At 36.9% G+C, this 26,145-nt stretch overlaps 1 protein-coding gene across 3 annotated transcripts in view; it reads left to right on the plus strand.

Moving 5' to 3' along the window:
* The first annotated feature begins 5,230 nt into the window (after positions 1-5,230).
* The window catches only part of LOC143182635 (protein pangolin, isoforms A/H/I/S), a 206,252-nt gene continuing 185,337 nt past the window's right edge, over positions 5,231-26,145 (plus strand). For all 3 annotated transcript variants that reach the window (XM_076383781.1, XM_076383780.1, XM_076383779.1), the window contains exons 1-2: positions 5,231-6,441; positions 6,568-6,646. In XM_076383781.1, the coding sequence (XP_076239896.1) occupies positions 6,286-6,441; positions 6,568-6,646 (235 nt within the window). In that variant the 5' untranslated portion in view covers positions 5,231-6,285. The remainder of the gene's footprint in view (positions 6,442-6,567; positions 6,647-26,145) is intronic.

Below are 26,145 nucleotides of genomic sequence, written 5' to 3' on the forward strand. Positions count from 1 at the left end.
TAAATTTTCTTTATTTTATCGAAAAATGTCATTTAATAAATAGCAACATCACTTGCTATCATAGAATAACTAGCACAGTAAAATTGAATACACGTCCTTGTCCAGCATTATGAACAATATAATATTCCAGTGCTCTTTGTTTAAAGTATCTGTTTAGTAGCTTGAAGTACCTATATATTTCACCTCCAAGTAAGATTTGTAAAATAAATATCCCAATACCCAAACACCAATAAATATCCCAATACTCAATGTGATTGATCAATAAGTGATCAACCTAAAAGTGCATGTCCCGATATTTGAATTGTGACGTCACAGTAGCTGAAAATACTATTTTATGATACTACTTTTTGTTTCTCATTGAATATATTGCAATTTAAACTTAAAATTAAATAAAGTTATTATTAATGCTCAAGTACCGGGATATGGTCAGCTACTGGGGCATTTATCTTATCATTAATATAATCAATCACACATAGGCAGAAGCACGTAAAATCAATCCACGAACGCTTTTGACCTATGAATTGTAATTCATTAAATCAGTAATGCATTTATAGCTGTTCAGAGAAAATTGAATGAACTGAAATGAGTGTACACGCTGTATCACTAACCGTCGGTGATGTAGAAAAGTGTATTATCGACACTTCGTAACAAAGTTTTCAATCAAATATCATACCTTGCATAGATGTCTCTATAAATACAATTTCGTTTCTATGAGTGTAAGGGTTGATCAAAATCAGTTCTTGTTGATATATGAGATTTTATTTCAAATAGATACGTTAACATCTGTCGAATAGATACGCTAACGTGCACAGAAAAAAAATAATTTGCTATTGAAAAATTTTGTATTTCATTATCGATATATCAAAATATGTATAGTTTCAAATCCAAATAAATAAAAATGAGAGCATGTCACAATACGCACAAAGCACGATTATAAATATATGTAGGTACGCATTGTAATATTTATACCTACTGTATCAAATCTTTCAATTTACAGAGTTCTTGCAAAATACGTGGTATTTTAACGTAATAAAGCACTAACAAAGTTTTTTTAAATTATTAATTTTTTTTATCATTTCTTAAACTGATACTTTGATCATGTATATCACAACGGTTGTGAAAATCGTCTTCTGTTACTCATTTAATGCGTTCATCAGAGTAAACAGTACTTTCGTAAGTATAACGTTTCATAATTAGAAGTTAGAATGAAATGAAAAATGTAGTAGGTGCTTTAAAAATTCAGAATTTACTACTGGGTTATCTATTCTGACACTACAGAAAAATATTTCATTAAATATCTAAATATATATACGTATTTATATTAACAATGACGACGGATACAAGCTTCATGACAGTCACGGGAAAAATTTTAATGTATAGCCATTTCTATGAGAATATGTATATATATTCCTTATTTAGTGTTACTACTCTAAAGTATCACAACTCTAGACTAGGAATGTTTATGCAGATTCCCATTGTAATATATAAAATTAAAGACACAGAACTTAATTAAAGGCTTGATTCACCGTTGAAATAGTATAAAGTGTATTTATCTTTCAATAATTTTTCTACTTTTCCCATATTACATAAATTCTGGTTTTTCCTGCAAACTAAAATTTCCCATAAATGCATAAAGAACAGCAGTCTAGTGATTAAAATAGAAAGAGCGATTAGTGAACCGAATGACAACATTTTCTTATTATTCAAAAAATCATATTTTTGAGTTATTTAACTCAATCAGAAAATAATAATTTTAAATTTTACTTAATTGTTAAAAAGAAAGCGAAATATACTTTATAATTTAGTAAAAGTACTGTCGTATCTGTTATTGCAATTCATTTCTTGAACGTATCTATTGTTGATACTGACTTATCTTAACATTTTCACTACCGTATTAGGTAGAGTATTGTTATGCTATGTTCAACGAAACTTCTATTAGGATATATGTATAGTGATCATAACTTTGCGCGATCACGTTTGGTCATTTTATTTCAAAAGGCGCAATTGCACATCGCAATGGTACTTTTTGGCATAAAATCTGAATAGCACGAATCGTGGTGAAAAGGACTGAAATGATAACGCAAGATTTTTCTTAATCTGTCATTGATTTACTTTGTAGGTTTTTTCTAGTACATTCTATCAGAAAATTTTAATAACACTATTTACTACTGTTACAAGAATGATATAACCAAGGAATCATAATTTTTAAGGAAATCTAATAACACCACCATGTAATACTAAGCTTGTTCTTTTTATATTAATAATTTAAAAAAGAATGAAATTTTGAAGTTATGTCTTGGATGCGAAAAATGAGAATTATCAATTAATAGACATTATTTAGATATCACCATGTAAATCAAAATATTTTCCATTAAAAATGATATAATGGAGGAAGTGGTTTGTGCTAGCCGACTTTTAGATCTCAAATAAGAAAAAGTAAAGGTACACGAAAACTCAAAGAGAAGGTTGAAATACATATACATATACTATATTATTATGTATATACGTACATTATATTATTGTAAGTATCTAAATAAATATACAGGTAAACACATATTATGGCTTTAATATGAAATTAAATATTTATCATTACACGTTTCTTGTAGTTTCATGACAAATATACATCTTTTCAGAAATAATAGTAAAATTTGGATCTTCTACTTACCTCTATTTTTCCAAATGTTACAACAGTGCAAAAACCGCCATATTAAATTTAATATTATTCAGATTACCTCATTTCAATTTCGATAGTACACTGGCCAAATTGTTTTCTTGATCGTGCCGCATTAAGAATATGTTGGCTATTCAAGGTTTCAATAATCGTCTTCTATACCCTTCTGCAGTCGTGTTCTTTTTCTCCTCCTTTCGCTTCCTTTCCTCTCAATAGATTCTAATATCCGTGATCCATGCGCCGCAGTTAAAGAACCACGCAATTTCATAATTTATGAAATTTATATAAGTAAAGTATTAACAAAATTTATTCGAGCAACGTAAAATTTACGAACATATTAATTCATAAGCAAGCGAATATATATCACGTTCGTTACTTCAGAAATAAGTGACGAAAAGCTTAACGAAGGTGCGTAAAGAGATTTTAACGTTTCTGAGATTAATTAATGTCGACGTATAAATTTAGGTAATTTTCGTAATTAATCATAAAGATTATGAATAATTTCATATATTAGTTCTATGATGTACTATTTTAAATTTTTCTTGGTGACTTTTATAATACTCTATTTGATCAATTTATAATTATGTAATTTATTTTGTTATATTTTGGTAGACCTGGCAAATTTTCAAATTTAAAATATTTTAATCCATATCATCGATTTTGTATAATTGTTAGATTATGACTTATTTTATTTATGATATCAAAAATGACTTTCAGATTTATATGGAATAGAATTATATACTCTAAGAAAATTGGGTACTCTTTGCGTTACAACAATTTTTAATTTTAACAAAAAATAAATTTCAGTTCAACAGTTTGTCATATCTACAATTGGTTCGAATATTGAAAGAAAAGAAGTGTTATTTTTAAAAAACATTCTTCAAAGAATATACCCTCTAATTTACAATTGTTTCGAATATTGAAAGAAGAATGTTATTTTTACACAACACTCTTGAATATATGTATTCCATGTTGCATAGAAATGCCTTAAAGACATTCAGTCAAATTTTAAATGTGCCGAAAGATGTTTTTGAAATATCCAAAGTTACATATTAGTATGTCTTCAGGGCGTCTTGAAAGACGTCATAAAGACGTGCAAATGGCGTCTATAAAACGTTCAGACAAAAAATGGATGTCTTTAAGACGTCCAAAAGTATAAGTCTACGATTGCGTCTTATGTACGCAAATTTCGAAAGTTTTTAAGACGTTCAAATTATATCGTCTTCAAAACGTCGCGCGACGTCTGCTACATGGAATGTACTCCCTTAGTACGAAAACAGTTAATATGAGTTTTCACCGAATTATGTTAATCTGTAATATTTCATCTACTAACATGATCGAACAAAAGCTTGTTATCCATTTCCGCCAACAATAAATTCTGACTTTCAAAACTGAACGCTTCAGCTCTCATAACCTATGAAAATTCGGCACATCACCAGCCGTTCAGCCCTTCGAATTAAATTAACTATTCAAATATTTGTTACCAACTCGTCAAATACTGCTTTTGAAATTAACCCTCAAATGGTGTGGTATTAATATTATAACATAATCTCGCAGGATTACTGGAGCTTCATAATCAAATTAACAGTAGCATATAAAGAATTTACAATTTTTCAGCTTACCAAATTCAGTAAATCACCCTCAAAATATTTCTCATATCTCATCATCAGACATTACATAAAACCTGAGTTAACATAAATTCTGTGACCCACACCACAGCAGCCAAAGGACACTGTACCTAAAAACCAACCTGACGCAAGTTCATTTTTGTTATTTTTCAAGAGAACAAAAAACCAAATGCGACTGTCCATTTCTTAACATAAGACGAAGCATTTGAAGTACTTTATACTATTTAATCTCTTCCACTTATAGCATAACTCAAGTAAATTTCTATCATCCTAGTAAACTGAAAAGAAAACACTAGGATGCTGCATAAACCTCAATTTCATAAAAACAACATTCAGCTTACACTAGCTCTTAGATACAGAACAGCAACCCAACAATTTCAAACACCAAACCCCAAACTCCATCTACAACATTGATCTCAAACTCCAGAAACCATCGAATGAATCACCGACAACGCTCGCGAAAAAATCCGTCGTCCACTGCGAAAGATGCTGAATGAAACCTCAGTCGATCCCGCTAGCCGACGAAAAGAGCAGAAGGCTCACACATCAGCGTTCACCTTAGCATCGTCTCCCAGGCGAGGAAAGAAGCAGATCCATAAACAGTAAAACGCGAAATAATGGGATCGTAGGAAAATGCACGAAAGATGCAGCAACGATAGCAGCGGCGGCGGCGGCGGCGGCGGCGGCGTTGGTGGCGGTGGTAAAAGTTCGGGCTCGGTCGCAAAGACTCGGGTGGGGTCGGTTCGCCGCCTTGCCTGCCATGACTGGCCGGTCGTGGCCTTGCGGGGGGTGAGGGTGGGGGCGCGGTGGCGCGTCGGCGAGGGAAGCCGCGGCAGTGAATTCGACGTCGTGATTGGTCGTCGCGTGGGAGAGCCGCCCGCCCGAGCTCACCGTGACCGGCAGTCGGCACCGAGCAACCAGACAGAGCGCATCGAGCCATCGAAGTCGGAGCGAGATACGGAAACACGCATCTCGGGACCCTCCAGCACGGGCACGATGGCCGTCCGGCGCGTGCACCGTCAACAACAACAGCAAAAGCAGGAACGTCGTCACCGTCGTCGTGGTGCCGTACACGCCGCGCGCGTTCTCCGCATTTGCTCCCACACGGAATCGAGGCAGGATCGCGCGGCCGCAAAAGCATCGAGGCCACCGTCGTTCGGATACGTGGCGCGCGGACTATGCGTCTGGTGCACGCAATAAAAAACGAAGGAAAGAGAAAACACGACGCGCGTAAAGTTGCTGCGCGTTAATCCGACACACACGATCTGCCATCCACGCAACCCACATCACACGCTCCACTGTTGCCTCCTCGTTCCGTCGTATCCAGCGCCCCTATTGCACCTCCTCACTCCTCCCCAGCGCGCCAGCCTTCCCACGCGGTCCCCGTGTCCTCGCCGAGATTACTTTTCGGTGAACGCGGGGAAAGAAAAAGCGCGCGTCGATCTCTCTCTCTTGTCCCGTGCACTGTCGCGCTCCGAACCGTATCCGATCCCCAGCGTCGTTGTGTTTTGACTGGTGGGTGCTTTGGAATAGTTCGTCGACGCGCGGTTCTCTTCGGTGCGACGTTGGTGTGTACAGAAAGTGTTGAAGCCCGAGCGTCTTTGCGTTGACGACGGTGGCGACAGTGGTGAGGGTGACGGTGACGGTGTCGGTGAACAGTTAGTGGTTGGTATTTGCATCCTCTATTTCTCTGTTGTGCGGCGGTGAGACAGAAAGGCGAGTGCCCGACGGTGGCGTCTGCTCGAAGGTCGGCCAGGGCTCGGAAAGTACCCGCGGATCCCCGTCGGATCGTTGTTACGTCGTACGTGACGCGTGGTGCGCGTGGTGGAACCGCGGCGGCCGACACGCGAGGACCGGCTCCGGCTTTCGAAATTGCCGCGTTGGCCGGAACGGCCGCCTGACCTCACCGAGGCGGACACACCTCTCGCGTTAAGTCGGTGGACGACGAAGACGAGAAAGACGGTGGCCGTCGCTCGGCCAGCAATAATGCCGCACGTGAGCAGCAGCGGCGGCGGCGACGATCTCGGCAGCGAAGACGAGCTCAAGGTCTTCAAGGATGAGGGCGAGGGCGAGGACGAGAAGAGGTCCTCCGAGAATCTCACTGAGGAAAAGAGCTCCCTCATCAACCTCACGGAGTCGGAGGTGCGTCGACAGAAACCCCCTATGTCTCTCTCGTCTTCCGATTACTCGTTCTCCTCGTTTATTTACCTCGTCGTTAGTGCCAGCCTAGGGACCTAGGCATTAAAAGTGCGTGCACGTGTGTTACAGGAAAAAGGCTCGCTCGCCGGTGGAAGTTACGCGACGACGGGCAAGACCTCTGCGAGATCCGATCTCAATCCCGTTTTCGGTAAGTCACTTCCCCTTCATTCCTTTCTCGATCCTAGGGACGAAAGACTATCTACGGTATCTGCGAAGCTCTTTCCTTCGATCGCTACAGTATTGTCTCGCAAATACAATTAAGGCTGGACGCGCACGGCCGACGATCGGTTAATGATTGTTTTCTCTCTGTTCCAAATGGTGATACAGGCGGGATATAATCGGTGGAAACACATGGCGGCAACAGTAATCCTCTTTATATCTAATGGATGAGAAGACAGTCGATATAGGAAATGTCCAAAGATTGTATCTCAGTCTGTACCAGCCTTAATAGACGCAATGAATTTTTCTTTTTTGTTAATTCTATGTGTAGTCTTATCAGAATTCGTTGTGCTATTAGAACCGACGTAATTAGTGTTCACCGATTGTTGGTCATGCGTGCCGGGTCTAATTGGGAGAATACATAGAATAGAATTTCGTTTCTAAAATTTATGTGTATTCTGGTAATTGAAGGCAAATTCAGACTTACATTTTTTATACGCATCGCGGATAATTCAAGCACAGTGAAAAGTGCAAAGACTAAAGATTGTTTTCGTCTACATTTCATACAAAATGAACAGTGAATGAAGTAAACCTGGTCTCTACTTTTGATGAAGTATATGGATGATTCGTAGTCAAATAATAGTGACAAGTTTAAACGTGCCCAGAAACAAGTGAATAGCTACAGTTAGTTATTCAGATTTTATTTGAGAACTAATGAAATGAATTCAACTATTGAACTTTAAAGAAGGAATATTTCCTTTTTTGATCTATTTGTTTTCATTGAGATAATTTGTGCGAAGATCAGTTCTAGCAACTTATTAAAGTCAAATTTGTACAGTCCTGGTACGTGTGCGTATAAACATACTGATTCGATTAAACCTGCCAATTAACCTGACAACTTTTTGACAGAGTCTCTTTGTTTTTATTCACTGAAACAAGGCTAAAGATATCAATAAACCGCCACGTTAATCTTTCACGAATCTTCTTTTCAGAAAAATCACAAATGCTCTTTGTATACTTTTCTTTCCCTTGAATATTGAACTGGTGTAAATACTAGCTTTCATCTTTCACATTCACTACGGATGAATCATCATTGATGCGTGTCTTAAAGTAAAAAACCGTAAATTCGTCTTTACGTCTATATTGTCAAGGGTAAGGACCAGGTAAAGTGAAGGAAACACGAGTGTATTATTGAACTTGTATCAAGGCAACACTGTGCTCTCTTCACGCATCGCGGTTCCAGTAGCTCGCAAAATGCGGTATCGTGACGCGGATGAACCGAGCGTAATCTGTTAAGCGGCCCACACACGTCCAAAACATGTGTGATGCACACACCAACTCAGGTCTCGTGATGCAGGCTACAATGTATGTAGATTGGTATCAAGAATTAGTAATCAGTAACGCGTAGGTGCGCCGATCGTGAGACTTTTATGAAAACTTTCGTGACACCTAGAGCTCAGAGTGTATAGGTCGCTTTAGAATATTATAAAAGTTCTATTTTCGGGCTGAAGTGTACGTAGAATTGCAAATAAATATGGATCTCTGTCATCACAGAGCCGGTTGGTGACAATATGGCTTCTGAAAGATACGTGTTTAGCCTCCAGTGGTTTCTTAGAATTCGATACAATTTCGTGTCGATAACGATACGTCAGTATTTCGGAAAGCTCAGCTTAAGGTGTTCGATTGGTTCGGTGCTGGTGATGAGATGAGAAAGTCAGCGGACGTAATACTTCCCCGTCGGACGTTTATCGTTGGTCAACTATGAAATCTGATAACGTGTTATGATATTTTATGCGTGTCGCGAGGGGGCAGTCGTGATTCATATAAATTAACGTCATTGTAGGTGGTTATCTTACGATCTTGTAACGTAATCTACTCGTGGCAAATTGCTCTTATGTCCTGATGATAATTTAAACGACTCGCGTCAGTATCTGTGATCAGTAATATCGTTCCGGCAGCGATCGAAAATGAGATTATCGCTATTGTGTTATCGTTTATTGCATTGCATCGCTAGGAATGGAGCGTTGATGTATTTTTTAATTTCTGATTGCTCTCCAATGGAAAGTGTAAACCTGCAGTTGAATCGTCTCCTCAGATTTAATACGCGTACGTTTTCGCGCAAAGTGTGATACTTGCTGGGAGCAATGTGTTTTGTGACCCGACAAACATTTCAAACTGTGTGAAAAGTGTGTTAAAAATGCGCGCTCGCGCGTCGAACTTTTTCCGTCGGAACGACTGCGCCATCGCACCTTCAACTGTCGTTACAATTAAAATTTGTAAAATATTCAGTGACATCGAAGGCCATAATGCTTGGAATGTTAACGTAAAATAACTCCACTTAGAGAAATTTTTCTTTGAAAATTAGTTGCATTTTAGGCTACCTGAAGTTTCTAGAAAATATGGGACATTTTCTTCTGTTGTGATAACGTTACAAGAAGTTCGCGAAAACAGTGATCTTTTCGTATTTTTAACAAAAATTAATGATTTAATCATTGGATTAAACAAACAAACGTTCGAAAAAACAAGGTTAGAGCAGTTATCGAAGTGACAGAAATGATTCAGTGATGAAGTGTTTTATTCATTCGTTATAAATTATTTTTTAAAAGTTTATTGTAGCTGTCGGTATATCATAATTTTTTAAAAGAATTGTTATTTATGGTTTTTGTCATTTATGAAGAATTGAGGGCAATGGAAACTGGAATCTCTAAAATATCTAAGAAAGTGATAAAGCTTTATTAATTTGAACTTCTGTTGGAAGCATTTTTAATGATAATATATTCATCAACATTTGTAGAACATACAATCATGATTAACGTGCTCACTGTCGTTTTTGATAATACTATTCGAAGTGTTCCGAAAAAATCGAGTAATCGTAATAAAAGATCGAATTGAATTTTTGTAACTTATTACAAATGCAGTTTGAAAAAATATTGATCACAATCTCTGAATGTCTATCAGTGATCAGTATCAATTGCAAAGTAGACGAAACTGAAATTATAATTCATTCAAATTATACTGTTCGAAATGAAAGTGTATCCAATAGTTCAATTTTAAGATTAAAGTCGGATAATATTTATGTAAAATATAAAATCTCGATTTTTCTATGACATTTCAGTCATTTAGTTTATTTATTCCATCAGCGTTAAAAATGTGTATAAAATTACACATTGAAGTATTGAAAAAAGTATTCCAATTTCCTACTTTGTTTCCTCGAGCTTAAAAATCTCAATAAAAGCGGTTTTATTCAATTAAATTTTCAGAAAGATTTCTAACGAAATCAGAGATCAATGAAACATCTTGTATAAACAGCGCCTCATTTGCGAATGGTATATGCATGGTGTCCAGTATGCCAGCTCTCTGTTTGCCCTACGCACTGTGATCTATGCGAGTTCATTGAAAAAAGAAAACAATGGTCAATTTCCATTTGAAACGCGCCGCATCTGAAGGGTTAACTGACATTTCAGATCTAATAGTTCATTTGGTTTCTCTTTGAAACATTGTCAAAACTATAAGGCGGTGATAACTTTGTCATAAATCTAGAGTCTCTTCAGTGCAACTCTTTTATAGTTGGTTTCACTGAAGTATAATTTCAAATACTGTAAGTTCCTCCTTTTAAATTACGTTATAAACTTTGTGCAGTAGATATAGTCGGATTCTTTTAAGATCAATTTTTCTGTCTTTTTGCAACCACTTTTTTGCATCTTTTTTATTTCGTGTATATGTATGTATATCTTCCTCGCACTTTATAATGCAAAAGTAACAATAATTGCAGTAGTTGAAAGTAATCGTGTACCGAATTGGTGTGATTAAAAGAAGTGGCAAGCATTCTCGGCGAGGAGTTGCAGAGAAAGTTAATCTGATTTCGCCAAGAGAAATTGATTAAAGTTCATGAAACGCTATTATTCGCGCGACAAGTTCGAAACAAATTGTAACTCGTTAGGCGACACACAATGAAGTACCGAATCTGTACTCCAAGAGTTCTTCCTTGACAGATTTTGTCACTGACAAATCGATGCTGCGTCGCCCAACAGAATGTCACCGCGCTGCCAAAACACTAACGAGAATTACACGTTGGACAACTTGTATAAAATCTGACAACTTATCTAACGCCTTGAAATGACTGTCACGTGAAACTGAAGTATCCAAATGCGTCTTTAAACCAGAAAAATCATTTTTTGTTTATTTATTTATTCTTAAATAACAATTCGTTGTGATCTAATTTCCTTCGAAATGTGCTTATAGCTGAGATGCTAGTTGAGTAACGATAAGCAATTGCACGACTACAATTAAATTGATTATAGCTTTGTCGACAGTTAATTGTCACGGTCAAACAGTTGGTCAGTAAGCTGAAACTTCGTCTGTCACGCAAGAGTAGAGAATATTTGTATTGAAAATACCATTACGTTACAATTACATTATTTATTCTTCAATCACTGTATATTTTATCACTTAGAACTTAAATGAATTTATTTCCTACGTATACAATTTCGAAAATACCGAATCTTATTGAAATTAAGTTTTACTCATTGAATAAATTCCCTTAGAAAAAGTGTAAAAAACATAACGAAACTATTTCTTTATATATTTGATTTTGTATGAAATATCCTATTCCGTTAACATTTGTTTCATCTTCAAGTTTTATTAGGAAAATGAATTTTGAGTGGAACAATCACGTACGCTCTGTTCGATGAAAACCAGAGATTATTCGAAATGCAGCCTCGTATTGTCAGTTTCATAAAAGTGTAAACGAATCCGCGGAGTGTTAAATTATTATAATTTGTCTTGTCTGGACGGTAGCCACACGCGGCAGCTCAGCACGACACGAAAATCACTTTCTGTGACGTACAATTACGTGCAAATAATGCTCGGATCAGAATTCGTTGCACTCAGTGGTTGGCCGGGCGACTGGGCTGTTGAACGGCCGACCAGTCCGGGAAGACGTGCAAAATGTTACGTCGAGATCCATCGTAATCGCTTAAGTGGTTAATTATGGTGCTTCGAGGAAGGCTAGAGGAGGCTGAGGTGGGATTAATCTTGGCATCAATTACTTCACTGGACCCTTTTTTATGCTCACTGAAACTAGTTTTCCACCGAGAGCTTGCTTCTGAATGCCCCGCGATGCGTCACTTATTTTTTCCATTGATTACACCCTGCGCCGTTATGCTCCCATCTTCTGTGGGTCTACGGATTTTTCTACGATCGATGATTGGAACGTGGTTTGTTTTCTGTGGATAGGTCGATAAACTCTGCTCGTTTCGATCGAGTGATTCGTCCTCTCCAAAGTGCATTTTCACCCTTGCGCAATGTTCAGTGAGAATTTTAGATTTAGTTAACGTAAATTTCTGTGTAAAAGAAGGTCGAGGATTCGACATTTCGGCGATTTTTTTATTAATGTATCATTTCTAATAGTAAATAGAAATTGCCTGTTTAATTGAAGCCTGTCAAATGACCTGAACTTGATTGATGAATTTTATAAACCTTTTGGAAAAATGTAAATTCTTATTGCAGTGAGAACATTTTATCACGCGATATACCTACATAACGTGATTAGAGAGTGTGGAAAAAAGTGAAAACTTATAACAAATTCTTTGATATTCAAGACCATCTTCTTGCATAAATTCCATTTCAGAAGACATCACTAAGAATTATTTTTTATTTTAAAATGAAAAAAGTTATTAAATACGTATTCTTTTAAGACATTTAAAGAAATAAAAGATCAAAAACTGTTTTGGCAGAGGCTAGCTTTTGCAGATTTATTCTAGGAGACTGAAAGCAATTTTGTTTTAAACCATCTAAAAACAATCACACATATCTGATTTTATTTCACCTTATTTAATCCTTCCAGTGAGTATATAAATTTTACAACGATTCTTGAAATGTGTCGATTTTAAACAAAAAAAAAAAAAAAAAATCTGTAATTTTGAACTTTTTACCATAGCATAAGGGTTAAGATATAGTTACGCTTCTAGTTTTCTATATTGAAGTATTCATAGACATATTGAAAAGTTACATCTATTGTCGACATATGTATACATTGCCACAATAACTGACGCTTCTTAAAAATTGTCCCAGAAAAGGGAAATAAAAATTGCTAATGATTTAACAGTTTTATACAAACAATCAATTTGTTAGTGATGTTACTATGGTTGCATATCTATACACATCTTTTTTATCATTTCTCTTCATTTACTATCCCCTGATTAGTTAACAAGAGTAACCGACTAAATAAATACCACATTATTAGCTCCACTTTACAGTTACTGAGATTCATCAAACTACTTGTTCTGCTACACTTTCGATACAACAGTCTAACTGCTGACCACTACTGTAACTGCTAAGTAATCATTCGGCATACCTCGTTAGACGTAACAATGACCAAGTATATTTATACAGTGTACTAGCCTGTCATGTTGTGTTACAAACAGTGCAGGCTACTGTGCACCAGTGTAGACGTGTCTTGTCAAACACCGACACCAAAGAGGAGGTGGTTCTTGAGCGTATTCGATGTTGTGAAATGTTATTTGTCAAAGAAAATTCTACTTTTTTGAGAATACTCTCCATCGTCAGTGAAATAAATCTCTAAGCTTCTACATGCATATGTAAAGGTGTTCCCTCGTTGAACACAGTTTTACATCACGATTCTCTACAAGTTATTAGGAATATTCGAAAGAAGCTACGTTAAATAAATGAATGGCGGCAGGCCAATGAATGAATGGGCTTCACAAATGGTATCACGTCACGATGAGATATCGTCACCTGTCTCGAGTTGTAAGCGTTCTTCGAGTAAACGCTGCATACATCTATTTTACACTTTGTTTCATGTACATATTTGGGACAAACGTCGATGATAGTAACTAGTGTTCGCCATGACATGATATCACACGTTCAATGAAAGGACGTTTTATATTTACCTAATAATTTTTAATAGTGTCTCAGCTTTTTGAGTTTACTAAGGGAAATTTTTAAAAATAGGTATTAAAAATGAAAATAACAGAGCAATATTTCTGGCGACTTTCCACGAAATTTGTGAATTTGTAGTTACTTTAAAAATAAAGTGGTCTTGTGTTTTTGTTTTTTGTTAGGAAAATATATGTGGTGCATACTATCATTTTTTACCAAAAAAGAAAGTTTTTCAATGTTAACACTTCTGCTACTTTCCACAAGAACTCTTCATAATCATAAGCAACTTACAAAAATAGTGAACTTCTGGATAGTAGTAATTCAAGTATTATTATTATTATTATTAACTTTATTCTTCAGTAGTAATCTTCACGAGTGTTATGAAATATGTAGTATGTATCTACATAATTATAAATGTAGTTATCTTACAGAAAATTAGAATTTAAAGTCACTCAAGGACATCAGTATTTCCTTCTAATTATGTGTTGATGTAGGTAATTTTGATACGTGTGTATTTAGTAGATGGTTTTCTTAATTAATGTAATATGTCACGGGTAAATCGAACATGAAATCAGGTCTACTCAAAATCACTTGACCGGAAAAAATAGAGAATTGTTTTACGCTCTATTGAATTTTCGCTTGAACTTTTCGATGAGGAGAGGTAAACTAATAAATAGACTCTACCTGGGTGGTTGTCAACTCTCGTGAAACTTTGGAGGTTTATCTAGCATAGATCTTTTCTTTTTAATAAATTACGCCATTCATATAGGATCAAATATCTACTCTACAGTTTTCAACTAAATATGCTACTCAAGTTTAGCGTGTGTTTTAAATACAAATTGTGCTGAACACTTGTCCAATCATTATTTGTGTAGGGTTTATTTAAGTATTTATTTTTTATCGTTAAATGCGGAAATAAATTTTGAGAAGTAAGATTTACTTCTAACTTTTATAACTAATTTACAGCGACGATATAAAATACAATGATAAATTACGTATTTTAGCAAACAGACGATTCGAGGAAACCAGTCTTCTTTTTGTGAAATTAGGCAAAATAAAACTCGTATATTCGACGAAGGTAGTAGACTCCATTATTGGACATTGGTGTATGGAGGAGTTGCTATTTAGAAATAGAACGTTCATATTTTTCTTAAGACTGTTATAGAAGTATGTTTTATAAATAAATTATTGATGTATTCTGGCGAAAAGGGGTTCAAATTTAAGTCTGCAATTTATTTACAATATTCAGAAATTGTTTCAATTGAATTCGATGGATAATGTCCAGTTCGAATAAAGTCTTATTAATCTTAAAATCTTTTTAAATTTTTTAATTTTAATTAAAATTAAAAATTAAATCTTATTAATATCTTTATAAAATAAAAATGTCCTTATAAATGTATTATATGAGCATATAAATTAGAAATCTTAGTAAGAAATAATTGATTGTGAATAATTATTACCGTAAGCCACGACTCATTGACTGTATGTGGATAACGGATTACTTACTCCAAGTAAACAAAAAACGTAGACATGACTTCCATGAATCATTCATTCAAAGTAAAAAATGAGCGCTAACTCGAGAATTCCATTTGACTCAATCATCTGAACTATGTACATATTCTGAAATATGAATATGAATACATAAAGGGTTTTCGATTGAGGCGAACAAAGTAAATTGCATCAGTTTCACACATGTATCAATTAACTATATTTTTTTCTAATATGATACAAGTAATTCTAATATTTACATATTTCATATCGCTATGTGTACATTTGTATATTGTAAGTGTATTGAAGAGGACCTTTCTCTTATAAAGCGCGCTGTAAAGCTTGTAGTAAGTGCAAAAGTTTATTAAATAGAAGAGTGAATTTTCTGTTAATTTTACCTAAAGAACTGTGTTATATAAAGATACAAATTTTTGGAATATCAGACTGTTCTGTTCTAAAATTACATTCCTAAAACGTTGTATTAGTATAGTTATCTATTGTACGTAAAAAGATACTTATTACCCTTGAATAACTGTTAAAGTATCATATACACATTTAGATCATTAGTGGATGCAGTTTGTTCTATAATTACAGATATACATTTAACTAGTAAATTAGCAAACTCGATAAGTGCAAATACAAATTCAAATTTTTATTACCACAATTAGCGACTGCTAAAGTAAAACTCCTTTATCAGAAGTTCCACTTTCAGGAAAATTAATTTTGTAAATTTGTTACATATGTACTCAATCGAGTATTCATAAATATTGATAAGATCGCGAATAACACTTCATTATTTCTCTCACCTTTACATTAGTGTGATATGTACCTATGTATATGCATAACATGCAAAATGTTTGCTTTCTGAAATTTCTTTCAATAATGCAAAGTTATATTTACTGCATATACATAATGCTAATTAAAATACATAAATTAAAAATTAGTTTGAAAAATTGGTAATCCAAATCTGTATCGATCGCTATTTAAAACTCTATTTTTTTTTACACGAGGTTTATTCGAGCAAATAATTGTTAGGTACACGAGTTCGAAGAAAAACATTTATTAATACCATAACCAATAATCCACATTTCACAAATTTCTTTTCCCATTACACGTAACAGTATCCGCCCACAGTTGTGCATTTCCCCCCAAACCCCAGGCGCAGAAAGGAACAGAAAAATTCGCGACTGCGAGCATTGTGTCGCAACATGTTCCAAATGGGCGGTACCCGGTTTTCCAATACCGCGAGCCTGCAAATACAGCGAAATTTTCTGACTTGAGCCGAGCCCCGGCTCCCCTAGCAGCAGCCTTGGTTCCGCGAAAGCGCCCTCGCTGCCGCGATATACACTTTGTCGCTACTTGAAAACTACCTTCGCCTGCGGATTAGACTTCGCCGCAAATATCGTATGCAACCTGACCACGGCGGAGGGACGGGGGACGGGGCCTCGACCGATGCGTGGAAGGAGCCGCGGGAGAAGAGGAAAGAGAAGGAGCGAAGAACCGAGAGCAGAACCATAAACGATGTGTCTCGTTGTGCGAAGTAATTGACGAGTTCGCGTGTAGGCGGTTGGGCGCCTAGATCGCCTCAAGCGTACCGTAGGCTTATCCTCGGAGGAGAAAAACGAAACGAAACGAGACGAAACGAGCAGCCCTGATACCAGCAAGGAGCCGTGAGGCGGAAAGAGCAGGAGGTGGGTTCGCGCGGGTCGACACAGGAAGAGAGAAAACGAGACGGTGATAGAGACAGAGGGAGAGGATGGTGAGGCGAGCGAGAAGGAGGGACGGCTTTTAGCCAGAAAGAAGAAAAGAAGAGGGAGAGAAATTGACAGAAGAGTCGGTTAGTCGGGGGGAGAAGGACAGAAATTGAGAGTAGGTTAGTTGGTGAGGACGAGAAGGACGGAAGAATATGTGCGCGATAGAAAATTAGTGAGTGACTGGAATAGTGTGAGCGAGCGACGGCAGAGGGAGAGAGGAAGGAGTCGCTGCTGCATCACCCTGAACTTGCCCGAATACCTTCCCTCCGAACCTTACGGTGTATATCTGCTCACCAATGCACATGGCACCCAAGCAAGTTCTCCCCGTCTCTCTCTCTCTCCCTCTCTATCTCTCTTTTCTCCTCTCTCACCCTTCCCTTCCTCCATCCTTTCCTCTTTCCCTCCTCTCCCCCTTTGCCCTCCCTTATCCTCCTCTTCACGCCTGTCTCGTAGTTCTCTCTTGGCCCCACGTTCTCCATCTCTCATTCCTTCGCTCGAATCTCGCTCGCCCTTTCAGCTCGCTTCCTTTTCTTGCTTCGCCTCCTCGCGGAGTTAACCCACCCATTTCTTACGCTCTGCACCGTATACCGGGTGTCAGCGTAATATTCTTGGATATAGATAGCTTGCTCGGTAGACGGGATGCGTGGAACTTCCGGTGCAATATGGAGGAGACGGGGGAGGGATATTGGTCGTAGTCCTCTATCATCCTATAGCGGTGGAACCACGGATGATCTCTGATTTAACGATGCTGCTAGGAATTCGTTTCGAATAAACTCGTTACCGCGTTTCTAATGTGATACTTGGAATGAGAGGATAAGACAGCGTGCGAGAAATTAGTATAATTATTGGTAATAAAAGAAGGGGTATAATTTCAAGTGATTGTTTTTGTAGCAGTTTTTAGAAATGTATTTTACTTTATTATTTATTGGATAGGAGTTTATAGTTTGCTCATCTGTTATTAAAGTAAGGAGCGATAACTTTGTTTGTATATAAAAATCTATTTAATATCTATTCATATTTTAGCAAAATTATTGTTTTATAAATTACCATTGCGTCTTGTTACTTTACATGCACCAAGCTCGTTTAGCGTTTTGTGTTTGTAGTTAATATTAGTTAATGCAACTAAGAATAAAAATAAATTATTGGGAGAAAAGTAATTTTGTAATGTAACAATTTTTAATGGCTTAATTTTATTTTAAATTAAATGTAGTGGTATCATGATAGAGATTATGTATCTACAGATTACATAAAAATATACGAAAATCAGTTATTATCTTTTTTGTTTTATATTTACATTTTGATAGAAACTAAAAGTTATTTCGTATAAAATTAGTACAAGAGTAACTTCTTAAAAAGATACTTTCACATTGCATAGTTGACAAATATTATTTTCATATTTTTTACAACTGTAGGAGCAGAGAAACCACAGGACAATATAACAATTTATTAGGAGAAATGTAAATTTAAGTGATTCAGAAAGGCTATAAACTATTCTAGGCCGATACCAAAGCTTGAACTTTTTTTTTATGTAGAGAAAAGGTATAACTATACATTTTATGGTGCTTGTTAGATTTAGAGTTATCAGAACACCCGGTATATGAATACAGACACACGGATTACAGTCAGCATTATACACCTACCCTGACTCGCCTCTACCTACCTACCTGCTCGCTAACGAGCCTACCTGCCGGACTTCTTGCATTCGAAAAGGTTGCTCAAGAAGTGGACCCCATCCCTGGCCAGACCCATCCCCATAGGTTCGACATCTACACCCCGCGGTGGTGCTTGCACCTTTCTTTATAAACGGTTAAACAAATTCCTCCGTAAAACGGCTTTCCTAGAAGAGGATGAGAAGAGAGAGGAGAGACAAAACCCAGAGGACAGACAGAGCTCAGAAAATATGTTTGCTTTGCAGGCGTGTTTGTGGTCATACCCAAATCTTGCGTGAGATCAGAGATTTGAAAGGTTTTATAGCTAAACATAAATTGAATTTATTGGCATCGTATTTTGGTGCTTTTGTAACATCAGTCTCTTCACGTTAAAAAGGAGCGGCGAAAAAAGAGGGCAGTGTTCGATGGGACCCGATCTCGCGCTGGTCGGACTTGCTCCTGCTCCTTGCTGCATAACCTTAGGCAGTCATTGACTATAGTCTATTGATCTATTCAAGGCTATCATCTATTCTGTTCTGAACACTACTTATCGCCCATTCATGTTTCTAAATCGTACGTCTGACGATATTCGTTTATGAGATAATAACAGTCGTTTCTCTCAAGTATAGGCCAAGATTTGGCAGCTGAAGATTTCAGCATGTTGAATTTATGTCAAAGATAAGGCAACTGCATCTTCGTACATGCTTCTACGTTGTGTTTGTCAACACGTCCCCCAGGGCGCAATCTTTATGACTGATAAACAAATCTAAAGGTCGTGAACTCTACTCTTCCAACCACTGTCCACTTTTGACTGTATTCCTCGGAATTTGCGCTTGTCTTTTAACACGTAGGGTTTGTCTTTGACTCGCACTGCCACATATGAAGGAGTACATAGCACTCGTGTATGTTTTAATCTATCGAAAGGAAATCGATCAACAGATTTATCGCGAACCGAAGTACCTGGACAAATATGTTGAACATTCACCGTTTACGATAAGGAGCCCGATACGACTTGGGCAAACATTTCTGTCTCGAGGACCGCAATCCACACGCCAACGCATATTCGCATTATTCCTCCTGCAATCGGTCAAGTTCGCTGGATATTTGAATGAGACGTTGCTTCTAATGTTGTACTACCAACGCTAATCCCTACTTGTACGCGTAGAAGTGATCACGCGATCCGATCAACGTTGATAACAAGATAAGTCCAGCAACGTTCGCACGGTGCGTACCGTCTATCGTCGCTTAATCTTCTCGCAGGGGATCATCGTATCGTTGGTCGGAAGGTCACGTATCGATGTGATTTACTCGGTTGGGAGGAATTTATTGGCGTCCGTGAGGTTTCCTTCATCCCCCCAGCCTCTGATCTTTGTAATTTTGTGGTTTCTTTGCGATCGCCGCACTCTGCGTCCAAGGGGATCTTCATGGTCGCGTCTGTATGCTCATCAGCTTTCTTCATTTCGAGAAAAATAATTCATTACTTTTGTGAGATGGAGCAGCATGATTATGCGACTCGTGCCATTCACTGTTTACATGGTGATGGTGTCCTTTGACAAGATTGATAATGGCGGAGTTGAGTAACTGACTGTTCGCGCCTACTTGTTTACTGAGTCAGTAAATGTGTTTATGTTGTTTATAAAGATAGTATGTATAGAGATAGTAAGCAAAATTTATATTGTAGGTATAGTAAAGGAACAGTTTTTGTAATAGTTCAAATTAATTATTTTACAATCCATTTTTTACTGTTCAAAAATTGTGTTAAATTGTGTTGAAAGTTGAATGTCTATATTTAAGTCAGATTAGCTTAAGTAAACCAGATTTGTTTATATACCTACATTTTTTCACATTTATTACACTATATCAAAACAAATATACAGTATTATCAGTATCGTAATAAAATATGTTTAGGAATCACTGATCTCTGCTCTGTCAATCAAAAACAGAAATGTAAATATATGAATACATTTAAAATTTAAAAGTAACAAATGCAAATTCGTTTCATCGATTGGAGTTAGATTAGCAAAGAAATGGATTGCAATTTCACTATAATCGACTACACAAAACTGCAACAGCTATCCTGGCGTGACCTGTGTTGACTTTCTATATACTACTTATGTCTGTTCTTGTAACAATTATATGGTTTGTGGTCTATAATTTATTTTGAGAAAATAGTTCCAGTTTATGCAAACTATGCTGACTTAAATATAGTTCAAATCTTGTTTAACGCAATATGTGGAGTTTTATGAAAGTCTTGGAATGTCGTGATGTCAATTAACTATTTAGAACATTAAAAACAAGTGAAATTAAATTTTTTGACAATAATGCTCATAGAGTCAAAATAAATCTTTCCTTTTTGAACTATTCTAAATTATGAAATTAAATTTAAAATCTACTGATCTTTCATTTTTACGTGACAGACCTTTTATTTCTCTAAATTGAACACAAAACATAGAACGAGTAATTCTAAATATCGTCATCCGTTGTCAAAAGTTGTGTGCAAAATATGTATCTTATGACTAGACTGCGAGCATTTATGCAGCTGCATATTTTCATAAGCACGGTTAAAGGAATGAAATCAAAATCAAAATTTGTTTCACCCTTAAGTTTTATAATTTGGAATTCATTTTTCATATTTTGTATGTTATTACGTATGATGGGCATTTTGTAGTTTTTCACTAAAATTTTAGTGAAATTTGAATCATAGAGAAACGACCTTTAGCACCCCAATACATAAACGTATTAGTGTTATGACGCACGTTTTATTTGAAGAAAGGACCACAGCAGCAAAAAAACGAACAAGCGAAACACACATATGATAATCAGGCATACTGGACCAAAAATACCGGTTTCCCTTTCCGAACGACGTGGCTACGATTCGGGTTTCTTCTGGTAGTTTCCGAGACTCTGTCGAAATGATTTTCATCAAACAAAGTCGTTCAACCGTACGACTCTCTAATCAATTAACGCCAGGAGACCATCGAGGACCTGTGACTCTTCTGGGAAAAAAGAAATGTCTAAGGATCGATGGCAGGAACAAAAAAGAGGTTACGAGGGAATGTACGACTTTCTGATCAATTCTCGGCCGCTAATTGCACCACTTCCGTCAGGCCAGTCACGCTCCGAGGACGAGTTAAAATAAGAATCTAGCGTAGCTATCTATGGATTCGAGTAGGATTCCTTCAGAGGAGCCACGGCTTGAAGCTCTCGGAAGAATAACATATTTCTCGAGGAATGAAATAGAAAGACGAAAATTGAAAAATGTTGCGAGCTTGAATGGGCGTAAGGCTGAAACGGATAAGGAAAGGTCTCTCGGCAGAAAAAAATGGAAGAAGAGGGGCAGAATGTGAAAGCGGTTGGAAACGAGAGGGATACAGGGACGGTTTAGAGAACGAGGCGAGATGGCGAAGCGAAAAGAGCAAGAGGAACGTGGATTGTGTGCGTGGAAGGAAGAAACCGGGGATGACGAGCGAGAGAGAAGGTAAGACGAAGGGAAGCAGAGAGTAACGAGACAGGAATAAAGGAGGACGGGAAATGAGCCACGAACGGGCGCGAAAGAAAGAGAGAGCTAGAACCCTCTGTTGAACGAAGGTTAGCAATCTGCGTAGTGTTTTACGACAACTATAAATATGGCTGTAAAGCTCTTTGTTTAGAGCAGCTAGTCCGGCTTTCCAAACTCTGCCCTTCTGCTCGCACGGTCATTTAGGGTCGACCGTGGTCGTTCTATTCATGTAACAGTATTCGTTGTGCCAACCTCCAGTTACTTGACTTTCGATGGAATCCTTTGTGGTTGTCGATCAAGAGATTCGTCGGTGGTGCAGAGGGTGGCGGACCTCGGTTCTCGGAGAAGCCACGTTTACACGTGAAAATTATCGACGACTCGTCCATTAAGGAGAGAAAAAGATACGGCCGGGTCCAGTGGCATCTGCTAACCATATGCTAAAATGACTGAGCCCGGATAACACCCTGTCACGCTAATGTCAGGTTAAGCGGCGAAAATGATTTACAAGCAGCGAGTTCCAGCAAACCGGCAACGTTACACCGCGGCTTTTCGAACAGTATGGCCTGCTCGCACCGCGTGCGATACTCGTTACAACATTATTGCTCCGGCGCAATTAACGTCCGCTAGATGCGTTGCGTCGATAGGTTTAAACGCGCGAGTGCATCGCGTGGACGTGGTGCGTTGAAATAATTTACGCTGCTCGATCGAATTATAAGACACCTCGAAAATTATTGGGATAAGGACGCCACATTGTACTTATATTAAATAGCGTTATGTGTGAAATAGAACCATTTATTTTTTACTAATAGCTTCATAATGCAAATGAATATTAACAAATTTTCAGTTTCAGTCAAAATAATATAATTTCGGTTGAACAGAATTATGGGACACTATCTTTCAAAATGAAAAAAAATATGTACAGAATTAAATGAGAAAATCGCATGTTTTTATTGTTAATAAGAGGTAGAATCTTTTGTGAGTACTTAACCATTCTATCAAGCAGATTCTTTTTTTATGATATGACTGTGATATAAGTCTGGCTATGCATGTAAAATCGATCTTTATAACTCATTTACACATATTATTGAAAATTTTTGTAGAAAATGTGTAAGGTTACTTATTGTTAGTAGGAAGGTATATGGAGATTATTCATGAGTTGGAAAAGATGGATTTCAGGTGCCTTGTTGAACCCAGTCATCAATCAGAAATGACATGGTCAGCATGAAAAGATCATCGTTCCTAGCGAAAATAGACATTTTTTTAGTCTAAAACTTTATATCTACAATTTTTTGTATATGAACTTAGAAATTGCAGGAATCAATAGATTAAAAATACTTCAATTGAGTAGATATCATGAGACTCATTCTTTAAAAAAAACTTTATTAATTCATCAGTACACTTTTATAACGAGTTAGTAAAAAATAAAGAATCCATTAACTAAAGTCAGAAGCATCAGGTTTGACCTATGCCACCTTTCTTTCCCGCGTTTTTGAGAAGCTTACAGCCTTCATTGCATTCTGTGATCAAAACATGTGACAACACAATATATTTACTGGTGGCTCCTCACCATTAATCATTGTCTTCGCTCTTCCCCTTTGTCCTTTGTTTTTACATTTACTCTAAAACTGTTTTTTTCTAGATTTGTTTGTTAACACAATGCTTCTATTTACTTCTCACTGTTTCCTTTCCTCGTTACTTTGAGACTTCTTTCATTTGACGATACCGAGCAATACGCGAGCGCACATGTGTCCATTAAAAAAAGCAAAACAAAAGAAAGAAATTCTGGTAATGTGAGACTAAAGAGGAAAAAGATCTTGCGTTAACGAAGGAATTTAAAAGAGGCAGTGAATGGACGAATGAGAGGGGGCGAAAGAGAGATAGGAAAGGCGAAAACAGCGATTAGCCGTCAGCGATATGTATTACGACGACGGATGGATCGACGATACCACCCATCATGTATCATGTTGTATTTGTGTTAAACGCTCAGGCACGCGACGTATTCTGTGTACAGAGGTCGTTCTGCAAAAGTACGAGAGGAGAAGAAAACGGTGTTAATAGACCAAACTGGTACCTTTGACTTTAGCTTTGCTATACATACATATGTAATCCACGAGAGTGTAAAAGTAAAACAATTGACAATCATGCGCACTGAAACTACAAAGCAACTGCAATCAAAGCTGTAGGAGTTAAACAAGTGACAATTATATATGTCAGAACATGACACGATCAAATTCTTGCTTACTTACTGTCCTCCTTTATTGACTTGTTTAGCTAATTGGCAAAGTTACATATAGATTTTGCAAATAAGGAAAACTGTTCCAAAACTGTAACCACTGATATGGAGTCAACCAAGAAAAAAGCAGTATCTGCTAAGAATATTTTACTGTTATATAGTTTAGTGGTATATAAAACAAGACACAAAATGTTCAATATTGTCCAAAAATGCAGAAAACTCAATTTCGTATTATTATGTAGTTACTGCCTTTCTCCATAGTTGAACAGAATACTTGTTTCATAATTACTTCCATCACAAATTGTTCTTTTCATGTGACTAAATTATAATAATTAATATCACATTAATTTTTTAAATATCTAATGAATAATAATGTATTCTCATCAAAATCTGACAGACGTGTATTGATGTTGGTATCCAAAAACTAGTCAGTAGTAAAGAGTTAAGTACCTGTCATACCACTATTAGCGACCAGTAATTACCTACTTGCTACTACATATGTGTACATGGCTGATACATAAGAAATAAGAAAAAAAATGATTTAACATTGAACATGTATCGCAGAAAATTGCGTAGTTTTTCTAAGTAGTTAGCGGTATGTATGACAAGCCACGCAGTGATATAACAGAGGAGAAATTGTGATGCGGCGCAGAGCAAAGGCTAAGCCGACGGTGAATTAACTAGGACTAAATAAGGTGACTGACCGGTCTTGGTAAATAATTGTATCTCGTAAAGCGGCTAGGTAACTGAGGATTTATATGGGCGTAACCGACGAGCTCGACACTTGCTACTTCGGTATAGAACGCTGCATAGCAGCCGCCACTTTATCCCTCCTCCCTCGTATGCCTCTCCTTCTCCGCAACCTCTTCCTCCTTCTCCCATTTTTTCCTTTTCTTCGGTCGAACATAACCTGTAAGTACTGCGGTACACACGTGGCACGAGGCGGCCGTTGAAGAGACAGGTCCCCTTCTTTGCTTCTGGTCACTGTCGTGTCAAAGACTTAACTTGTTTTGTCATTTTTCACGCGCGGTGCATTGGACAGGACTCACGAAGGGACCACACGAGTCGTTATTTACTGATTTTGACAGAATTTGATTTATATGAAAGAAATCGACTGTTTGACGATTGTTTGGTTATTGGTTCAGGGAGCTATTAGTCTTTGCAATGTTTAATAGAGTTTAGTAATTGTTATAATTTTAATAATTTAGCAAATACGCGTGTGGTTTAAGTTGAAATCGAAGTGTTCTCTCTTCCATTGTTTTGTTTGCGCTTCTATGTAATATAGTACTATTAATCCTTTTATAAATATTGAAATTACATGCATAGTTACAGTAGCATACTTTTTGGCTCTAAGTAGATATGTATAACAAATTTTGAAAAAAAAGGACAGTACTAGCTTACATTTTAACCCATCTTAAGCAGGATACAATATTAATCAATTGATTGTCTTATCGTCTAGAACTTTCGGATTTGATGGCTTAGCTTGTTTGTCAGTTGCATTTTTTAAAAGGATTCAGTGCTTTAACATACAATTCTTTCAATTGACATTAAACGTTTTCACTATCTGACGAAGTTAAAAAGTTTTCCCAAGGTGGATTTTTAAATCCTTCGCATTTAGTGGTTGTATGAGCAAAAAGACAATCCTTATGAGAAGGCGAAAACCATCCATTGTTCGTTCACGATCTGCGAAATTAATTATTGTACATGGAAGAAACTCCAGCAGATTATTAGTCGCAGTCGTTCACAATTCACGCCGTCGCTGGCCTGCTAAGGCTTTGTGCGTCCTCTCGCCAATGAGTTCACGCTTATGGATTCGCTAATCTTATCTGTACCAAGATAGCGGCTCGTTACTGTGATAAAATCGTTACTCGATGTCGTTGTTTAAAAATTTGTTTTCTTTTTCTATAATAGGACATTGACCTTGACGATGCATGTTAAACAAGAAACAGCCCACCTTCGTTATAG

The sequence above is a fragment of the Calliopsis andreniformis genome, chromosome 8, assembly GCF_051401765.1.
Source record: "Calliopsis andreniformis isolate RMS-2024a chromosome 8, iyCalAndr_principal, whole genome shotgun sequence".
Classification (NCBI taxonomy): Eukaryota; Metazoa; Arthropoda; class Insecta; order Hymenoptera; family Andrenidae; genus Calliopsis; species Calliopsis andreniformis.